This window comes from Notothenia rossii (assembly GCF_949606895.1).
Source record: "Notothenia rossii genome assembly, chromosome: 6".
Lineage (NCBI taxonomy): Eukaryota > Metazoa > Chordata > Actinopteri > Perciformes > Nototheniidae > Notothenia > Notothenia rossii.
This window is the reverse complement of record NC_136909.1, coordinates 69447273-69466793: the sequence shown is the minus strand read 5'-3', so window position 1 is coordinate 69466793 and position 19521 is coordinate 69447273. Positions and strand designations below refer to the sequence as shown.

At 41.1% G+C, this 19521-nt stretch overlaps 3 protein-coding genes and 1 long non-coding RNA gene across 7 annotated transcripts in view; 2 read left to right on the top strand and 2 right to left on the bottom strand.

Annotated features, from left to right (window-relative positions):
- The window catches only part of tacc2 (transforming, acidic coiled-coil containing protein 2), a 50527-nt gene extending 44979 nt beyond the window's left edge, over nt 1-5548 (bottom strand). The window contains exons 1-2 of one of the 3 annotated variants that reach the window (XM_079688218.1): nt 3627-3764; nt 1857-1947 (exon numbers count right to left, since the gene is read on the bottom strand). In XM_079688218.1, the coding sequence (XP_079544344.1) occupies nt 1857-1889 (33 nt within the window). In that variant the 5' untranslated portion in view covers nt 1890-1947; nt 3627-3764. Of the gene's footprint in view, nt 1-1856; nt 1948-3626; nt 3765-5187 lie in introns of those variants that run through there. The other 2 variants (XM_079688217.1, XM_079688219.1) reach the window with 2 other exon arrangements.
- Nucleotides 1-19521, top strand: part of LOC307043661 — a 401538-nt gene that overhangs the window by 337556 nt on the left and 44461 nt on the right. The window lies entirely within an intron of this gene.
- Nucleotides 6905-12931, bottom strand: nsmce4a (NSE4 homolog A, SMC5-SMC6 complex component). 2 transcript variants are annotated; one of them, XM_079688251.1, is made up of 11 exons: nt 12776-12931; nt 11850-12070; nt 11680-11760; nt 11370-11500; nt 9467-9615; nt 7931-8030; nt 7716-7806; nt 7542-7636; nt 7403-7451; nt 7223-7308; nt 6905-7105 (listed from the first exon to the last, which is right to left on the bottom strand). In XM_079688251.1, the coding sequence occupies exons 2-11, from the start codon at nt 12046-12048 to the stop codon at nt 7040-7042; spliced, it is 1047 nt and encodes a 348-aa protein (XP_079544377.1). In that variant the 5' UTR covers nt 12049-12070; nt 12776-12931; the 3' UTR covers nt 6905-7039. The 2 variants fall into 2 exon arrangements, with proteins under 2 accessions (XP_079544377.1, XP_079544378.1); XM_079688252.1 differs by lacking the exon at nt 12776-12931 and adding an exon at nt 12159-12494.
- On the top strand, nt 15922-18291 carry LOC307043642 (uncharacterized protein). Its single transcript, XM_079688235.1, has one exon. It carries the CDS (start codon nt 16137-16139, stop codon nt 17835-17837), a length of 1701 nt encoding a protein of 566 aa, XP_079544361.1. The 5' UTR covers nt 15922-16136; the 3' UTR covers nt 17838-18291.

Sequence of the window (19521 nt, the reverse complement as noted above, 5' to 3'; positions counted from 1 at the left end):
TTGGGCACATGTACACAGAGGCACACAACATCCTGCTGTATTAGAAAAGCTCCTCCTTCATCCAACTCTGACCTGTGAGTGTTGCTAAGGTGTGACATCATCAGAGGATGACAGCACCTTCTCCTCGATGCTTAACACACTCTCCCTCTGGCCATTAAAACACACTCTGGTCCTCGGGTAGGAACATAACATCTGTCAGTACACTGAAGGTGTTCAGCTGTCAGTATAAAGTACATCTCCCAGGCTAATTTTCACTGGATATTAATGGGGATCACACGTGTTAGCTTTGGTGTAGGTTTGGAATCTTTCTTATTTCCCTCTTCCTGATAAATCATCATAAACATATGTAAAATACACAACAATCACGACACCAAATAAGGGTGGTAAAGAGGGTTGCATTCTGGAGGATGCTTTTTCCAAAGCAATGCTACGATGGCAAAAATAATACAAATAAACAAAATCAAACCGACAAATAAGTGTGAAAGATATATAGGTATGTAATGCCATTTAAGTCAATTTAAAAATAAATATATAAATAAATACTCTTATGAAATAAAACAAATACTCCTACAAAATAAATAGTTATGCCTATGGAGACAATGGTGACAATAACTATATATTAAAAAACATGAATGAGTCTTTAAATATATTTTTATTTTAAAATAATGTTTTCAATTTCAATTTAATTCAGTGACTTGAATGGAATGTCCTATATTTTATATGCACATGAGGGTGGGGTGTGTGGTTATCTTACAGATATCATACCACCATTTTTTTTCCTTTCAAATATGTATTAATTTGTAAAAAGATATTGAATAAAATGATTGAAATTGCTCAAATTCACAAAATGGCACTTTAAGAGTAAGGACTCAAATATGATTTCCCTGCTATTCATTATTAATAATCAACAGGCAGAGTTACACTTTGTTGGATATCTTGTAAAAAATAAGGTTAATTACAATCTTTCTGTTTTTGTTTAGCTTAACAGCAATCAAGCACGACATTTGCATTTTTGGCACACTGTAAAGCACTTCAACAAAATCAGAAAGATTCCTTTTAATGTTTAATGTTTACTGTGAAAGGATGCATTAAAATGTCTCACCTATCAGTTAATATTTCCTCTGGATTTCACACACAAACACCCACACATTTTGTACCTGAAGGGAGTCATTTTGATTTTCCTGAGGTGGAAACAGAACAACATGTTCCGCACCGCCCTCTTCTGGCTGTGACAGGAAATGAAAGTGAAGGGAACAGCCACTATAGTGCAAAGCAGCAGTGGTATGCACAAAGGCACTGAAAACAAATCACATGTTTTTTTAAGGCAAAAGCAACAATGTTAAGCCTCACTCTCCAATCACATCTAATGAGATCACATGAGTCTATAACTCATGAGACAAATGTGTTAATCCTATTAAGATAATCCTGAATTCCACTGCTGGATACAGTCACATGTGGAAATTCTTGATTTCTTTGTCATTTTTTAAAACTTGTTTACATTTACAACAAACATAGATTTTTAAAACATCGTGATGGATTTTATAAGCTGCAAGAAATCTAGCTTGGAAGCATCAGGGTGCAGCAATCAGAATACAGCACATTTTTAGAGCCATATAAGCATCTAACATGTATCTTAACCTATGCTTTAAGCCACAAAATAGAGAAAATGCATGTTATCTAAATGCTTATTAGAAAAGCTTGAATTAAGCATGAGAAGGTACACAAAGCACCATTTACATCCCAAATGTTTTACTGAAGCCGACAGTTAGTAATCGTGCGAGCCAGTGTTAGTTTTCTTAGAGATTGAGCAACATAAAGCAATCTTAGCCATCTAATGCCAGCGAGTTTACCCTTACCAACGCCTCAGTTGTGCTGCTCTCGTTCCCCATGGCTCAGCCAGCTGCGGGGCCACAACTGACCAAACCAACAGCCTCTCACATCAGCTGGCTGAAAGACAATGGCACAGAGGGACCATCAGCGTAGGACTATTCCACAGAGAGACACACAGTGTGATCAGCAGTCACAGAGTCTGCAGAATTACAGCTCTCTGGGATGAGGTTGTGGTACCAGGGAGGGAGAATGGTTAAGTGTGTGTTGTTTAGGAGATTATGGACTTGAAGCAAGACCTCCCTCTCAGACCAAAGGGCACGCTTTCCCTCCGCTCAGGCAGAAACAGATCCACTAACAAGCATTTTGTAATCATAAAAATGTATTCTAGAGCATACTTTAGAGTATATTGGACCAATTATGAACAGCAGCCCCTTCTCTGGTTTGAATGACCTTAAACAAATAGTATTGTCTCTAAGAATACAACATCTCTTTACATGCATTGTGTAACACAGAGTGACTGTCACATAATGACACAGTGACTTAGGCTCAGTTAGGTAATCCTCATAACAGATTGGGGTGTCTGTTGGCTTCCAGCAGTGTTCAGTCTGTTAAGGAACATGAGTCAAAGCTAATGAAATCATCCAAAAACATACATATATTTGAAAAAGACTGCAAAGATATTTCAATTATTTGAAGAAAAGCACATCAACTCTTAGCCATGGTTTGATTGTATATCAAATACAGAAGAGATCGCTTTCATAACCCTATCAAATAGTCCCTTGACATCCACCTTTATTTCCCCTCTTCTTTGATGTATGTATTGCAGCTGCGCAGTAAACACTCGTGCTGACTGTAGTGGTGTTTGTGCATTCCGCATATATGACTGCAGGGAATATACGGTAACTCTGTAGTCAGAAACCACTGACCTGAATATGCAAGACTTTATAAATAGAGTTCTGGCCTATCCACTTTATTCCAGTCTTGTGCACAATTAGTCATGCACACTTTATTCCCAAACTATTATCACAAAGGCTGTATATTCTACTCAAGTATACAAATAATACATTTTCGTTGTACATATTTCCTATGATTATCCAATCAGGGAATTCAATATCTGGATTTCCCCTTACTGAACGTCTTAATTCTGATTATTTGTTGGTGTGGCGACACTTCCCATCGCTGCCTGCTTGCTATTTGTGTGAATGGGGTCTAATTTCAGCCGTGGACGTGTATGCACTTTAGCAGGCGGCAGTGTTTCAGAGCTTTTCGGAAGCAGACAGCACTGGGACAAATCATATGATTAGACATTTGCAAGGTCTCTTCTCACCTCATCTTGGCCTGTCAGTCACTCAACATGCGCCATCGTTTAAGCTCTAGGGTTTAGATGAGCAGTATGTCTTCCTTTAGACACCTACAGTATCAGGTTACTGCTTCCTGCCCCACACCTGACCCCTCTGGCAGAGTAAAACTACCAGGAACACAACAAGGCTAAATACAATGCTGTTTAAAAAAAAATTACAATACGATATTGAATTTCATAGATAATACACATATTATAATTCAGCTAGGTAAGAGACAGAGAAGCCACCGGGTCAAGGCAAATCTACTTAACACATTTAAATCTCATATGGCATTAAACATGACAATAACAAAGTTAACCAAAGTCACAAAAATTCCATCGCAGCTTTAAAAATGGCCAAGTTTGACCCTTTTTCCTCAATTTTTTATATTTTTCACAGCAAACCACGCAAATAATCCAAAATCTGCGTCATTGATGCAACTCACAAACTACTCACCACTGCAGGTTTTTTCTCACACAGTGCCAAGCCTTTTACCAACCCAAATCCAATCTTTGTTTACTGTCAGACTCAAGGCCAATGTTTGTTTCTGCGATCTCCTCTGAGGAGCCCCGGTCTCTCTGAAGTTATTTTTAATATCACACGCAGAGTGGGAGGAGAGGACGGAGGGGGGACACAGGACAAGGACAGGAGAGGGGACAGGCCCTAGGGGAGGAGACCGAACTGGAGCTGGGGAAGCCATGTCTGCTTAGGGTGGTAGAGGTATCTGTGTGTGTGTGTGTGGGGGGGGGGGGGCGCCAGTCAGCTGGAGGGAACTAGATCTGAGGCCACACTGTATACAAACAGGCATGCTACACTGAAAAAACTGAAACGTTTACTTTAATTAAATGTATTATGTCAACAGATGCCATATAACTGGGTTAGTTGAAAGCAATAATATTAAGTTTAAATAAAACATATATGCTTCAACTTAATGGTATTGCTTTCCACTAACCTAATACAGTTATATGAAATCTGTTGACGAAATACATTTAAATAAAGTTGATACAAATACAATTTATATTGTATGTTAATATATATTAAGATATAAAAAATAAAAAAAAGGGAGAAGGGGTCAGATTAAATAAGTGTAAACTTCTTCCGACCCCTTTTCGGACGTGTAATTAGCTAAAGCTTTGTTGTTTATTGATATCAGACAACGATACTACAGATTATTCAATTATTAATTAAATATTTCGTTTTGTTATTGCATTCATTTGTATAGTACTGTATCATGTCTGTATCATCTTTTGTTTAATTTGTATTTTCTTTGGTTTTACACGCTCGAAAAAAAGAAAAAAAACTAAACTAAAGTCAACATTTCAGTTTTTTCAGTGTATGGACAGGAGAATGAGAAGTCCTAACTCCCTGATGATAATATTCAAAATAACCCGAAACCTTTTCACATTTATTCATCCTTTAAACCTCAGTGTGATGCTCTGTCAACGCCTCACTTCCGTACATTTTGCAGTGATTGACATGTACAGACCATAGTCAAACATCACAAACCCACTCTGACTTAACCACCACCGGCCAGAGCAACATGCAAGCAAGAGACACATTTATATTTGGACTACAGAGGGTTTGAAGTGTATTTTGGATCCTGTTTCATCATCACAGGCCATCTTCAGCAGAGTGCCAAGACTTATTGTCATCCCTATAAATAACACTGCCTCTAGTTTCTTAAATCACAGCATACTTTCCAAATACACTTCCGTTGGAGGTTACTCCTATCTCAACTGTCATCCAGGCCCTGGTGCAGATGAACCGTACACATGTACATTATCATGTCAACATGCCTTCCATCTTCCTCTCAGCATCTACACTCAGCATCTCCACAGCTCCTTCTCCTCTCTGACGTCGCCCCTCCTCCAACACTAGAGAGCTCCTTTTCTCTATCTGCCTTTGCCTGAGTAAAGACTCTTGACTGGTAAAGCCTGTTCCCTCTCCTCGTCCACTCTCAGGCATGGATGCTGCACTGCAGGCAGCCTCTGCTCAGCATCCTCCCTCTTCTGTTTACCTGTCTGCGTGAGATTCCAATGCAGCTCCCCATCTTGTATTCCATGTCCTCCTCTGGTGAAGTGACTCTGGCACTACACGGCTTGCAGAGCACCTTTCTGCAGAACTGCATCGTTATTTCAGCCTGAGCATCGCCGGGGCTGGCAGGTCTCTGCTGGAGCAGTGGAGTGAGCGTGTGCACGCCTCTGTGGCTGTACGAGTGTGTGCCTCAGTGACTAATACGCGCTCTGCACTGCATTGCCCCTGGTGAGCCTGTGACATATCTTTTCAAGTCATTGTTATATATAAAAAAAAAGCAACAAAAAAAACGTCATTACATAAGGAGCCTAATTAGAGGAGTGTGAAGAAGGGAGCTGCTCTTCTCTGCCTCATACGCAGCTTAGCCTCACATCACTGCACGGGTGTGACTGAAGCACTGCTTTGGAGGGAAAACATGCTCAGAGGGAGAGAGGACGAGATGGGAGGCAGCAGAAAGAGTGCCTGTCTCTTTAAGTGCCAGGAGATGCAAGGATGATGTTCGTACATCATCATGATGAGAACACACAATGATATCAGTGTGCTCATCTAGCTGAATGGAATCATAGTGATGTTAACTCAGTCAAAATAGAGCCAGGAGAGACTGAACACATATTTTATGCAGGGTTTTTTATGTTTTGATCCACGTTTTGGGTTCCGCTACATGACAGCAGAAACATGAATCCTGACAAGATATTTTCCCAACGTTCCACATGGGGTGTACAAAAGGGGGTTTTCTTTTAAATAAAACAATAAGAGAATAAAGACTTTATTAAAAAGGGTATCAATGAATTGCACTTTTTTTTATCATTATTGTTCAGGAATAAGAGTACACGATAACAACCATGAGAATGTTTAGAGAAAGACCAAGTCTAGCAGAGTGGTGCTCAGATAACAACCCACTGCTTAACGCAAAGCCAAGGAGGTCCTTTTTTTATTTAAAAAAAAAAAAAAAGTTCCTGGGAATCAGCATCACAAACAACCTCGCATGATCATCGCACATTTGAAAACATCATCAACTGGCAAAGGATGTGCATAGGACATCATAGGTGCCCATCTACCGAACAACATGCCCAAGAAGAATCCAAGAGATAATAAATAAAAACACCCAAGCCACAACTGTTCCCCTGCTGCCATCGGTCAAGAACAGGAAGTACCTGCTACTGTACCACCTGACTACAGTGCAGCTTCTTCCTCCAGCTGAAGCATTCATCCTCCACAAAAAAGTTTAGCTTGTTTTGTTTTTGTATGTAGCATAAAAGGACTGCAACTGCATTTTATTGCATACCTGTGTTGTACGATGACAATAGATTAACCTTGTACGAGAACACCTGAACCTGGAAGGATGATGTTGGTTGGTTGAAAAGCATTAAGTCGGTAGTTAATATGTTTGCTTTAACACAGATATCGGGACAACAAACCGTTGTGCTTCATATTACTGTAAGCCACTTGTTCCCTGCCTTTTCAAACCTTGTGGGACCTTAAAATAAAGCAATCTCTACTTGTGACTCATTGTCACTAGTTGCACGTCTGTGGGTCATGGTCTTTAAATGCTCATACATGCCTCTTTGTTCTAGAGCACAACAATTTCAAATATTTAAATGCACAAAGTTTAACCCAGGTTTTCCCAAACCTCATTTAAAGCCATTCAAATGACAGCAATATAGGTCATATTCCGATTAATTAATTAAAACAGTACCAGCTTTCTCCTTTTTTTCCTTTTATTATTCAAACTTTTAAAACAGTAAAAAACTCAGATTAAATCAATGTGCTCAACAGAAATAAGTAACTGCTGGACGTTTCGAACAATTCAACAAAAAAAAAGGCGGCAGGGTCCATCACTCAGGCTGCATGTTTGAAGGATCGATCATTGTGTCTCTGATGTCGTAGGCCCCTATAAGTTCCTGGGTAAAACAACATAACAGTTGACAAAATGAAAATCAGGATTATGACATAACAAAAAGAGTTAACATTTATTTTAGCCATGTATATTCTCAGTTTTCAGGCTAAAACTTGCTAACCTTCCATCGTTTTGGGCTGATGGAGGCAATGCATTGTTTACGGATGCTTGATCCTCCAGCTTCCACCTCTCCCTCCTCCACTGGAGCTGAGAAACAAAGACAGAGAACGCTGGTTAAATAATTTATCTAGAGACATTTGTATTGATCAGAATAATACATCAAAATATGAAATCTTCTTACCTATAGCAGGTAATTTGTAATTATCTAAATACATCCTAGCCAGCCCATCCTGAAACACAAACAGCATTTTCACACTTGGTAACGGTCACTAGAGGGCAGAGAAGTTCCGTTTATCCAAACATCAGCTAAGGAAGCTCACCCTGACGAGAAAGGACGTGTGGAAAATGTTCTCAACTGTCCGGGAAAACGACTTGGGGTCGATGACAAACTCGTAATAGGATATCGGGGATGTTGCTGTGACAGAAGCAGAGACACGTGAGCGAATAATAATCACACGATGAAGAAATATCATATAGGTCGGCTTTAAACTCACGATCGTCTTGGTAATACGTCTTCAGGTATCCCAGGATCCTCTCCACCTCTTTCTCTGTCGCTTCTTGATGGGAGCCTCCCATTTTCTTCAGCTGACAAGACAACATTAACATGACAATCAAAAACGCTGTGTTTTGAAAGATTATTGACTGAAAATGTTACTTTTAGATAAAGGTGTATCATTATCCAAAATAAATCCATGGGGCTGTAAGTTACCTGAGTAGGCATTATCCTTTTGACTTCTTTTCCGGGGGCCTTCCTCTGCCGCTCTATCCTTTGCTTTGGAGGAGGCGGCTCTGCATGGAACGAGCCCATCCTGATGAAATGATCCACAATGATGAAAGATTTAGGGACAGAAAGTAGAGCTAGGAACAATAAAAACCCAGCAAAGACGCAATACTTGAGTTATAAACAATTATAGTAATAATAAACATCTTTAAAGTGGCAATAGACAACTTTTGGGTTAAGTAATGGTTACATCACCATTGTCAATATTAGTTCTGTATGAGCTCTGCTTTAAAAAATGTGTAATCTCCCTTTCACAATAAAAGCATTAGACATAAACACTGCATCTCTGCTTACTTAAGAGCAATTTGCCTAAAGGCTACTAAACAAAAGGTAGTGGAACAACAGGAGTGAGGCAACTAAGTCTTGAGTTTTTGAAAACTGAAAGAGATCGGGTTATCTTCTGAAAACGGTTGATGTTCATTCAACGCAGACTTCAAATCAGCAGCTTTTAATTTTACGAACATTTTGTGATGCCTTCTGTTATTTCTTATAATTGTTATTGACCCATAAGGCTTGTTTGAGACAAGCGAGACCTGCGCAGACCTGCGCAATTTCGATCAACGTCTTGCTCGTGCGTTGCATGATGGTTAGTCATTTTGTCCGACTTCGCTCTGTAGGCTCGCTCACATGAGATGTTGAAATCTCGCGGGACAAAGAAGCCCGCAGCCTTGAGAGCGAGGCGCGGCGAGGCGGCGCAGTTCCTCTCCTCGGGCTGCGGAAGCGAAATGCTTGTTGGGAAACGACTCGCTGGTATCTCGAGCTGAGCGCTGATTGGTGATTTTTACCACTTGCTGGTGATGAAACTCTCCAATTGGCTCGGCAAAAGTTTGTTGTTGTTTTGTGTCGCCCCCTCCATTAACATTTTTCGTAATTGTTCCACAATATTTATCATCATGAAATTAATATCTATATAATGTTATACTATACTTGCACTGCTTACCGTTTTCATACTCTACTACGTAGATCTTAGCATATTCATACCATAGGATTCATACACACTGTTCATACTGCTCACAGGCTGCTGTGTATATCTAGTGTATTCATACCCCCTCGTTGTCTCAGTACCTGTAATCTGTGCAATAACAATAGAGTTGAATCTAATCTTGAGCAGGAACAAATGTATTTACTTAGTACATATCTGACATTAACGATTAAACACGTGTGCATTCTTTATAAATGCAAACCGAGTCAAGACGACTCCGGAGATGGCGGTATGCACCTTAAAGTTGTTTGCAATCCGCCAAAAAACCGAGAGAAGAAGAAGAAGAAGGAGAAGAAGAAGAAGAAGAAGAAGAAGAAGAAGAAGAAGAATAAGAAGAAGAAGAAGAAGAAGAAGAAGAAGAAGAAGAAGAAGAAGAAGAAGAAGAAGAAGAACTCCCCCGGATGCGATCGGCTATTCTCGTCTACTTTCGAGGCGAGCCGCAACGCGTCTCAAACAAGCCTATAGCCTGCTGAGGCACTCACATGTAGTGGAAGGAGGGGGCTGCCCTGAAACAGCTCTCTGCTCTCTGGGCCACTTTGTGCCAAGCATCCGGAGGCAGGTAGCCAATAGCTTCTCCGATTGGCTGCTCGTCCTCCCCGTCGTTCAGTCGGTTCAGACCCATGTAGGACAGCTGTCAGAGAAGAGGGAAAAAGATCTCCACATGACTACTGCAACGTTTTCGGTCTTGGTACTCACATTACTAACATATTGACCTTCTATGGCTGCCCTGAACTAAAGACGTATTCAGGAGATTAGTCGACTAATCGTTGCACGTAGATAATGTTATGATTATAAATATCATTTATTTATTTTTCTCCCAAAATTGTTTCAGTTAATTGACTTAATGACCAGGGGCCTCATGTATAACGCCGTGCGTAGGATTGACGTGGGAAGGTTGCTTACGTAGTAGAAATCCGAAAAATAGGTCCATACATTTTCCGCCACTTTCCGATTCACCAAACATTGCGTACCGGCGAGGAAAGCGCGTATGGCACTTCCTACGCCTGTTTCCCTTTATAAATCACAACCGACTCGGAATGCGGTGCAGCTTTTGCGGGCTTCACGTAACGCCCATATTTGCCTATAAATACTCAAAGAAACGCCCTTTCATTCATTCATTTTCACTGACTGCATGAAGAAGATCGCAGGAAATGACGACAGCTAAAAAAAACATCTCACATTGTGTCAGATTTTGATTATTTTGGGGAGGTCGAGATAAATCCTATTGTTTGGTGGATGCAGTTTGAACCAGAGTAGCAGCATGGAGGTCGGATCGTCACCAAAATAAATAAATAAGTGGTCCGAAAAAGGTTAATGACAAAAAAAATACACATAGCCTTCCTCAGGCAGTGTGTTTGTACCGGGGACAGGAGACCGCCCCTTGATGAGAAACTCTAAGAAATGACTCTATATCCACCAGTTAAAGGAAATACAACTAATGTGTTGTGTTATATTAGCTGTACAATTGACCACATATGATGCTCTTAGTTTCCATACCTCCTGTGTTTTAAGAGCGACTTATCAAGTCTTAGCAAACGGCATAAAACACGATTAAACATGTATTAAACATATATAAAACCATGCTCGTATCTACAACCTATAGAAATGCAAAACGGCGTCAATTTAGACGTAATTCTGTCCTCCTGCTTACCGCATCATTTATGAAAAAACATTTCATAACATTAACACAACATATTCGAGGAGGTTTTAAATAACATGTTTTTGTGTGCACTGAGTCTCAAACAGGCGTTTGTTAAATCATTTTAAGATTGGCTTTAATCTCTCTCCCTTTTTTTCCGCTTAGTGCGTACGCATGGGTTAGAGTTTGCGTGGAGGACCGCACATCACGTCAAGTTAGTATTTTATAAATCAACATTGCGTAGAAACTGGCGTACGCCATTTTTTGAGCGTATATCCCTTTATAAATGAGGCCCCAGGCTCTGGGTAAAGAGTGAGGGGCTAACTCATCACGGCACACACAGCGCACAGATGGAGTTTTCTTTTCTTTTTTTACTTCAACTAATAGACTAATGAAAACATTTTTATATTAGCCGAGTAACGTTTAGTCGACTATTTGGGGGCAGCCCTATGACTTTCTACATTTTTTATAGTTGTTTTTTTTCATGTAGTTGCAATGTTATCTTTCTGTTTATGTCACATGGTCTTATATATGTATTTGACCGTGCTTTGTTGAAAGATCTGAAAACAAACCTACTTCTCAGTTTTATAGATATTATAAGAGCAATGATGTACGATTTGTATAACCAAAGAAAGAAACTATCAACAATGTATGAAGGTAACAGCTTTTCCTCAGCTGCCATTGTGGTCACTGAACCTACTGAACTGAACTTTGGCAGTAATTACGTGTATAAATAATATACTCACAAGGTGTTCAGTGAAAGCAGTGGGATCAAAAGCAGCCCCTTCCGCGGCAAGTTGGCTGGCTTTCTCCTTGCCGAGGTCTGAGGTCACAACGAGGAGCTGAGCATCCAGAGCAGCTTCTCTCGACTGCCGCACTGCCAGGGAACATGCACAAATATAGGGTCAATTGTTTCAAATATAACATCACAGTACATGTGTTTCGCGTGCATGTTTAAAGATGCTGCTCTGATGGAGAAAAATATTTTTGGAATGCATTTTCCTGCAGTCCAGTCATGCAACAGGTGTGCCATAGATTGTGGTTGTGTCACTCTACCATCTTTAAAAAGTTTGTTTGCCTCTTCTAAAACTTCTGTGAGCTTGTTGTTGGAGGGACTCAGCATGTCTTCCCTATTCTCTGGAGGGGGGACACAAGAACGAAATACATTAATGACATGCCAACAGAATCCTACCTTTACTGCCTTGCCAGACCCTCTGTTTACTCACGTTGCACTGACTGGATGAGTTCTCTGTACTTGCTCCGTATTTCCCTCCGGATCCCCGGGTTATCGTCTTCGTCTTGCATGTCAGCTTGGCCGAGGTCACAACCACTGTTGTCCCCGTCACTTTGGTCCGATTTCCTCTGGCCTGCAGGGGCATTCTGGCGGGGAGCTTCCTCACCATCACTGCCTCTGGCACGTTTCATGATGCGTCACTTAGTGGAAGAGCTGTTTAGTGAGCAGAAACGCAAAACATGATCAATATAAACAAAGTAGGCTACCTCTCTGCTTGTAAATGTTATAACTAATAAATTACCTTGTGACGACAACAACAACCGTGCGACTATCTGAGTTTGGATCTGGAAGTTTAGCCACGAGATAGAAACCAGCCAGTCTAGCTACTTTACAAGATAGTACAATGAAAATGTTGCTAGTGTCATATTAAATATAAGTCGATCAACATAACATCATTAATATAGTGCAGTCGAATTGCCAGTGTCTTACTGTATACATACTAGAAGGAAACGAACCATAGCTAACGTTGGCTTCTGCATAAGGACAGAAGTATCTACTTAACTTTGTATTAAACACTAACTAAGCATTGCATTTGTGTTATATATCAAGTACAGTGTGGTTAACATAACAAAATACATACAAAATATGCTGAAATGTGTTTAAAAACCCAAACTCTGCAAACCAGAAGCAAACTTCTCCCAGATCGGCGGCTAACACTAACACGGAAGTTCCGAACGGTTTACCATCTTGATCTGAGGAAACGTTAGCCGATGTTAGCTAGTACAATCAGTTGTGTTAGCAACGAAGCTAAAACGTCCTACGTAATTTCCTAGCAAAGGTCCCACTGAAAGTAAACTCAGAGCGGGTTATTGTTTAAAACATCAATACATCTGTTTACAATTAATCTAACATAGCTACCTGTTCGGCAGACTGAAGACGCGCCAGGATCATCACAAAAATGTTGACGTGAACAAAGTTAGATTCTTCTTCTATTAGTTTATGGCGGGCTACAAACCAACGTTTAAGGTGAATGCCGCCATCTAATGAAACGGAGTGTGTAGCATCATGAGCATAATTTCTCACATACAAAATAAATAAAACTATATTCTGGATATTAAACCTGTATTTTTTAAATATTTAATTTACATTACATTTTACTTGTTAGACGCTTTTATCCAAAGCGATTTACATACTCAATACTGTGTGGGCAATCCCCACAGGAGCAATTTGGGGGTGAAGTGTCTTGCCCAGGGACACAACGACCGACAACTGCAGTGGGGTTTGAACCTGTGACCCCCTGACCCGAACACCAACGGACAACCCAATACGCTAAAGCCCTTTGCAGCTGCAGTTGTTTATCTCCAATCGGTAACAATCCTTTAATGCTCCATTCCATTCCTACGTCTACTCTTAAATATTCCTCTTTCTGTTTTAAATTGTCTAAATCCTATTAAATTACAAATCTCACATTAATCCGTTGGTGCCTTTTCGTTTGATAAACAAGGTATCATATAGATAAGTGTGCCCTAATCTCAACCTGGGAAAAAAACTTCTCTTATACATTTGCCTTTAAAAAATAACCCTCTGACGGAATTTAGAATGTTGTAATAAACTCTACCCTTTGTTTTAGTATTCCATATATCCTGCAAGGATTTCATTATTCCTTGCTGTAATAACGATATTACTTCTGATCCCCCAAAACACATTTTTTAAATATCATTATTTTTATTTAATGCACTTTTTGCAAGTTTGTCTGTGACCCTTTATTCCAAAATGGGCCAGATTCCAACAATCTACTAATCTATCTAATCTATTCTTAATTGTTGTATATTTAGTAATGAAACATACTTCAATTAAAATATCCTCTCGAACAGTTTGACCTGATTTCAGAATCTGTCAAAGTTAAAGTCGTTTTTTGTTAGGAATTCTTGCCCCTTGTACCCAATGTATAAACCCATCTCGGACCATTCTCTAATTTGTTCTACTATTTCAATGTTTACTTTAGGTTCTGGAAATATCCATGGAGGTACTAATGATTGCAGGTCTGTTCAGAATATTATCTAATTTGTAATGTTTAACTTTCTTATTAATGTCCCATCCAAAAACCTTTGCTGAAAATGAAGTATACTCCCAACAGTTTTGTAAAACAGTTCAAGCTATGTTTTGATTACCTATTTCCTGAATTCTTATAGTTTAGAGATAATTTAACTCTCATTAATTCCAATATTAGATTCTACTCGTAATGTGTTAATGGGTGTGGTTTTGCTTGCTCCTAGACTGAGTCTTATTCCTCTGTATTGCTTTTCAATCTGACTTTTTGCTGCTGATCCATACAACCTTAATCCAAAGTAGATCTCATCAGAGTCCTGAATAGTGAGGCTTCTCTTTCAGTTCCCCATTGAAATCCAACTACAGACCGCATTAAGTTTAATACCTTTTTACATTTAGTCTCTATATTTTCAATATGATTCTTCCATGTATAATTTTCATCCAACCACGAGCCCAGATATTTAGACACTTTTACTCTTTCCATAGGTGTACTGTAAAGCAAGTCCCTTTTCATTACCTATTTTATTTTTAGTGAGTAGCATATAGTTCAACTTTGTGATGGAAATCTTTAATCCCCAATTGAAAGACCATCTCTCTACGTTTATGATTGCTTTCTATCTAAATATTTAGTATACAGTATGTACCCCTCTTTCAGATTATTCCATCATCAGACATTACTGTATACCTGTTCCTGTATGTTCAAAGATGTTGTTTATGATGATATAAAAAAGTATAGGGCTGATTACAATCCCTTGAGGTATTCCATTAAGAATTTCAAATGTTTTTTGATATTTCTGATCCTGCTTTTACTTTAAATGTTCTGTAAAATAGAATATCTTTTTTTTGTTCCAACTGATAATTTAATCTGTGTACAATAATTTTTTTCATCCATTTACACAAATGTGATGTCAACGCTGTTGGTCTACTTCTCTGCACTCTGAACGTTTCCCTGGTTTAGCAAATGGGAGAATTAATGCTGTCTTCCATTTATAAGGTAATCTACCTTCAACCTATATCTTATTAAAAAGGTTCAGCACAATTTCCAAAGCTTCTTTTGACAGATGTTTAAACACTGAGTAGGAGTTGATCCTCCCCTGGGGCAGAAACCTTGCTTCAAGCCCTTTTCAGTTCTTTGAATTCCAAATCCATTGTTAATCTAATTTCTTCCGTTTATTCATATCTTTTCATAATTTATTATAATTATTTCTTATGTTTGTGAATTTCATTGAGGTGGTTTCCACTGTGAACATTGGAAAATACATTTCCTAGAAGGTTAGCTTTGTCCCTATCCGTCATTGCTAAATTAATGCTGTCTGCAAGAACTGGTATCAAACAGGTATAGTCGTAGGTTTTTATCCATATTCCATACCTGGCCCACACCTCTCTCTCTACCTATTTAGGAACATGTTATCTCCAGGTGTTCCTTTCAGCTGTTTTGAGTATTTTGCATGCTATGGCTCTCTTTCTTTAATATTCTATCCGATTTTCTAGATTCAGATTTTTCCTCAGGTTTCTGAGACCTCGATTTCTTTCTTTTACAGTCACTCATCATTCCACCACCACTTTCTTTTTTCTTGTAATCATAGTTTTAGGTATACCTATGGAAGCATTATCATTTCTGTCACCTCAATTGTACATTCAGCTACATTACCATTTCATTCTAATGTTGCTATAGCTAAAAAAAAGTACACTATTCTTTAAGTGTGTCCCATTGAGCCTTTTGAAAGCAGCATTTACTTTCTGGGATATTTTTGTCAGTCTATATTATAGAACAAATAATAGTAAAGTGATCGCTACCAATATTATTTTTGTATATTTTCCGTTAACTTGCTATATTTGAAGGAACAATGTTAAATCAATGAAGGCATGACATCTTATTCCTATGAATATCTATTATTGTTCCTCTGCCATTATTTAAACAGACATGTTCCTTGAATCCATAATTTCTTCAATAACGGTTCTATTGTTATCAGTGTGATCACTTCCCCATAAACTACTGTGAACATTGAAGTCGCCACACACATTTACTTTTTGAAATGTTGAGCTGTCTCAGTGTGTCACCTACAGCTGAGGTTAGTAGTGCGCTTGTCTGGAGAGACGCAGCTAATCCCTGCTTGACCTCTCCAAGAGAAAGCCGAAAGCATGCACCTACAGGGGGGATAGCAGCACGGGAGCAGAAACCACTGTTCGCACCTGAAACAATTATCCAGGTAATAACTATTGTTTTATCATGGGGGAGCTGAGGACCACGTCTCCCGGGCTACGTTTGGACCTGCACAACTTTGACTCTGCAGAAGCGGAGCGGAGTCGCTACGTCTTAACGAGTCCCCGCTCATTAGAGTCCTGCACGAGACTCGGTGTCAAACCTGTTGAACTTCTGATCAAATCGCTAAACGAGTTGGTAGCTGACCAGCACCACGTGCCCTATGAGTCCATGAGAGTTGTGCACGAATCCTACGAGAAGGAGAGAATGAAGCATTTACAAATGTGTCGCGAGGAGAGGGAGAGGATTATCCGGGAGGCTGCTAGGGACAGGTGGCCGGGCAGTGACAAAGTGCCCGGCCCGGAAGTGGTGCCTGACTCCAAACTGAAGGATCACTCAAGGGACAGAGACACAATGAGCTGTATCCCGTATGCAGATCTGTGTGTTAAAGGGAAATCTGCCAGCAGGTCCTCTTACAGAGAGCCAGACAGGAGCACCGTGTGCAGCGTCAGTCTGGGAGACCTCAGATACACTCCAGCCACTGAGATGAAGCTAGAGAGGCTCACCAGGGACATCAACAAGGAGATGTGTGTGACACTGTCAGAGAAGGATCGCAAGATAGCAGCTCTCATGTTGGTGAAGCACCAGGAGGAGCAGGCCTGCCTGAAGGTCTGTCAGCAGGAGGAGCAGAAGCGACAGGAGGCCCGCAGGCAGCAGGAGGCCCAACGCGCTGAGGCAGAGAAACAGAGGAGGAAGAAACTGAGACGGAGCCTGCAATGCTGGCACGATGATCTGGAGGGCCGCAGGAGACTAAGGGAGCGTAAGGAGAAGGAGAAAGCGGTACAACTGGAGCTGGAGGTGGTGCTGCAAGAGGACCGCTGGAGGAGGCAGAAAGAGGAGGTGGAGGGACACCATAGGCAGAAAATAGAGGCTGCACACAGAGAGGCAGAGGGGCGAAAACACTACCAGGAGAAGCTGCTGAGGGGAAGGGAGGAGGTGGAAAAAAGGGAGAGAGAGAGGGAGAGACATGTGGCAGAAGAGAAGAAGCAGAGGGCCAGGAGGAGCAAAGTGTCCCAGGAGAGGGAGGAGAGGAGAAGGCTGCAGGAGGGGAACCGCAGGGAGCTGCTTCGACACATCCTGCTGAAACAGAAGGCGGAGCAGCAGGGGGTGGAAGAGGTGGAGCAGATGAGGAGCACGTTTGACATGAAGATGAGATTATCCTGCGAGAAACACGCCCAGGCTGTGGATGCTCGGGTGAGGGACGTGCAGGAGAGGGCAGCCCGGGAGGAGCTGCAGATTCAGAGAGCGCAGCTGAGGGCCAAGCTGCAGAGCTATCAGGAGCTCACACACAAACAGATCCTGGTTCAGCTGAGTCAGCGTCGCTCGGAGAGAGCCGGCCTGCACGCAGAGGCCCAGCAGAGGAGCAGGTCTGAGGAGGCGCAGCAGCACAACCAACACAGGCAGACCTCCCACCTTAGGCTGAGGGAGAGGAGGCAGAGGGAGGAGGAGGAGGAGAGGAAGGTCACAGAGAGCTGCATCTTCATGAAGGATGTGAGGAGTGAGAGACTGAGGAGGCAGAGGGAGCAGATTCAGGAGGAGGCGCACAGGCTGGCCCGCGCCTCCTTTCACATGAGGGAGAGGGTGAGGCAGCACACACACAGCCGGACGTTTGATCAGATGGCCCGGGAGGCGCAGCTGACCGCCTCCATGAGCTGCATGAAGATATGAAAGACTCTCCATATCAACTGCCGCTCTCATAGGCTTTGATAGCCTACAGTTCAGGCATTAAATAACAGAATATATATATAGGAATTTAAAGAGAAACCCCTCCTGCAATAGGATCATAAATGTGTATTGAGGATGAGCTAAACCCTTATGTGAATGAGTTGGACCTGAGAGTGTTTGCGCTGCACATGAGCTACAATGGATCATCATGTATCAGAGCTGTAGAGTTTTTTTTTTTTTACAGTTTAATTTGATGAAAGTCCCTGAGATTGTGCCATATTTATAAATGTGTACGTTTACGATGACATTTAAATATATTTAAAGTTTGAATAAATCTTTGGAGTTCTGTCTGACCTCGTAGTAACCCCCCATCAGCATAATTAACAATAAAGTTGTGCTCTACTGAAGTGGTATTATTTTGTATTTTGACCCTTTGAAATAAAGCTTGTTGTAACCCCCCCATGTCAGGCTGCATATATCTATGAGATGTGAAAACTCAACCAGACTGGTTTTAGCTTTTCAAATATAACCAAATAATGTATAAAAGTCACAACTTGAGAAAAGTATGATACAATATTTGTTCTCTTTATGTTGTATCTTGTGAATCATTTTAGATCCCATTGCTTTAATGTATAGGCTATCCAGCTTAACAAAAACATGCTCTGTGAGCCACAGCACATCATTTTTTGCTTAGCTTATATACTGTACGACTGCACGTGATGGTTTATTGTTCCAACACCTCCTCAAATCAAGCAGTTTGTTTTGAGTGATCCAGCATGACAACATGTATTACCACCCTACAGTGTTTGTAGGGTGTGTTCCCATGAAAGGGGTGGTATTTGGAGCATTCGACCAATCACAAACATGGACAAGCGTACTGACAGTGCAGCGCGTCATACTTCCTGAATGAAAAGTCAACTATAATATTAGAGAAATATAAAGACGTTCAACTTTAAACATCCATGACTTAAACACTTTATCCAGGATAAAAGCCACATAGTTGCACCTGCAAGGTGAATACAGCTGGTAAAAGAAAAAGTGTTTGAATGCGTACATTAACAGGTTTATGATATCACTGTCCCGTCTAATACCTCATTCACACCAACGGTGTTTCAGGGCCGGTTCGGAGCTGGAGCTTGAAAAGCACCGGGTTTTCCTCTTCACACAGCAGCGGAGCAGCCTCTTAGCTCCGGAATCCGGTTCGTTTCAAGCACCAACATTTTTTCCGGCCAAAGCAAAAGCACCACATACGTCACATGCTTACGTCGAGGAGGGGGCAGGGGCAGCGGCGGAATCAAATCCTGAACAACAACAAAAAGCCGGCGTTTTATCCAGTGTTTACACAACGATGGAGAAACTTAACAAGCAGCAGTGGTCCACTGAAGAGACCAGCTACCTGGGAATCTGGTCTTCCGAAGAGGTACAGAGGAAGCTGGAGCACAATCGGCCATTGTTGTTGTTGTCGGTGTCAGCTGTGAGGGGTTTCCGTGGGCTTTGGCTTTATGAAGCAGGCACGCAAACGGTTAGGTCATGACGCAAACGATGACGCAATGACGCAGCATCAGTTGGACTCTGGGCAGTGTGAAAAGAGCCGGAGCTAAACCGAAGAACCGGTTCTGAACCTGAAAAGCTCTAGCACGGAGCTTGAACCAATGGTGTTTCAGGGCCGGTTCGGAGCTGGAGCTTG

Bases quoted from the DNA above. Each gene is read 5' to 3' on its own strand.
- nsmce4a (XM_079688251.1), bottom strand. From the start codon at position 12,048: ATGAAACGTGCCAGAGGCAGTGATGGTGAGGAAGCTCCCCGCCAGAAT. The intron at 7,637-7,715 runs GTGAGTTTAAAG...CTTCTGTCACAG, and splicing joins GACGTATTACCAAGACGATC to CAACATCCCCGATATCCTAT. The intron at 7,309-7,402 runs GTAAGAAGATTT...TTTGTTTCTCAG, and splicing joins TTACAAATTACCTGCTATAG to CTCCAGTGGAGGAGGGAGAG.
- LOC307043642 (XM_079688235.1), top strand. From the start codon at position 16,137: ATGGGGGAGCTGAGGACCACGTCTCCCGGGCTACGTTTGGACCTGCAC.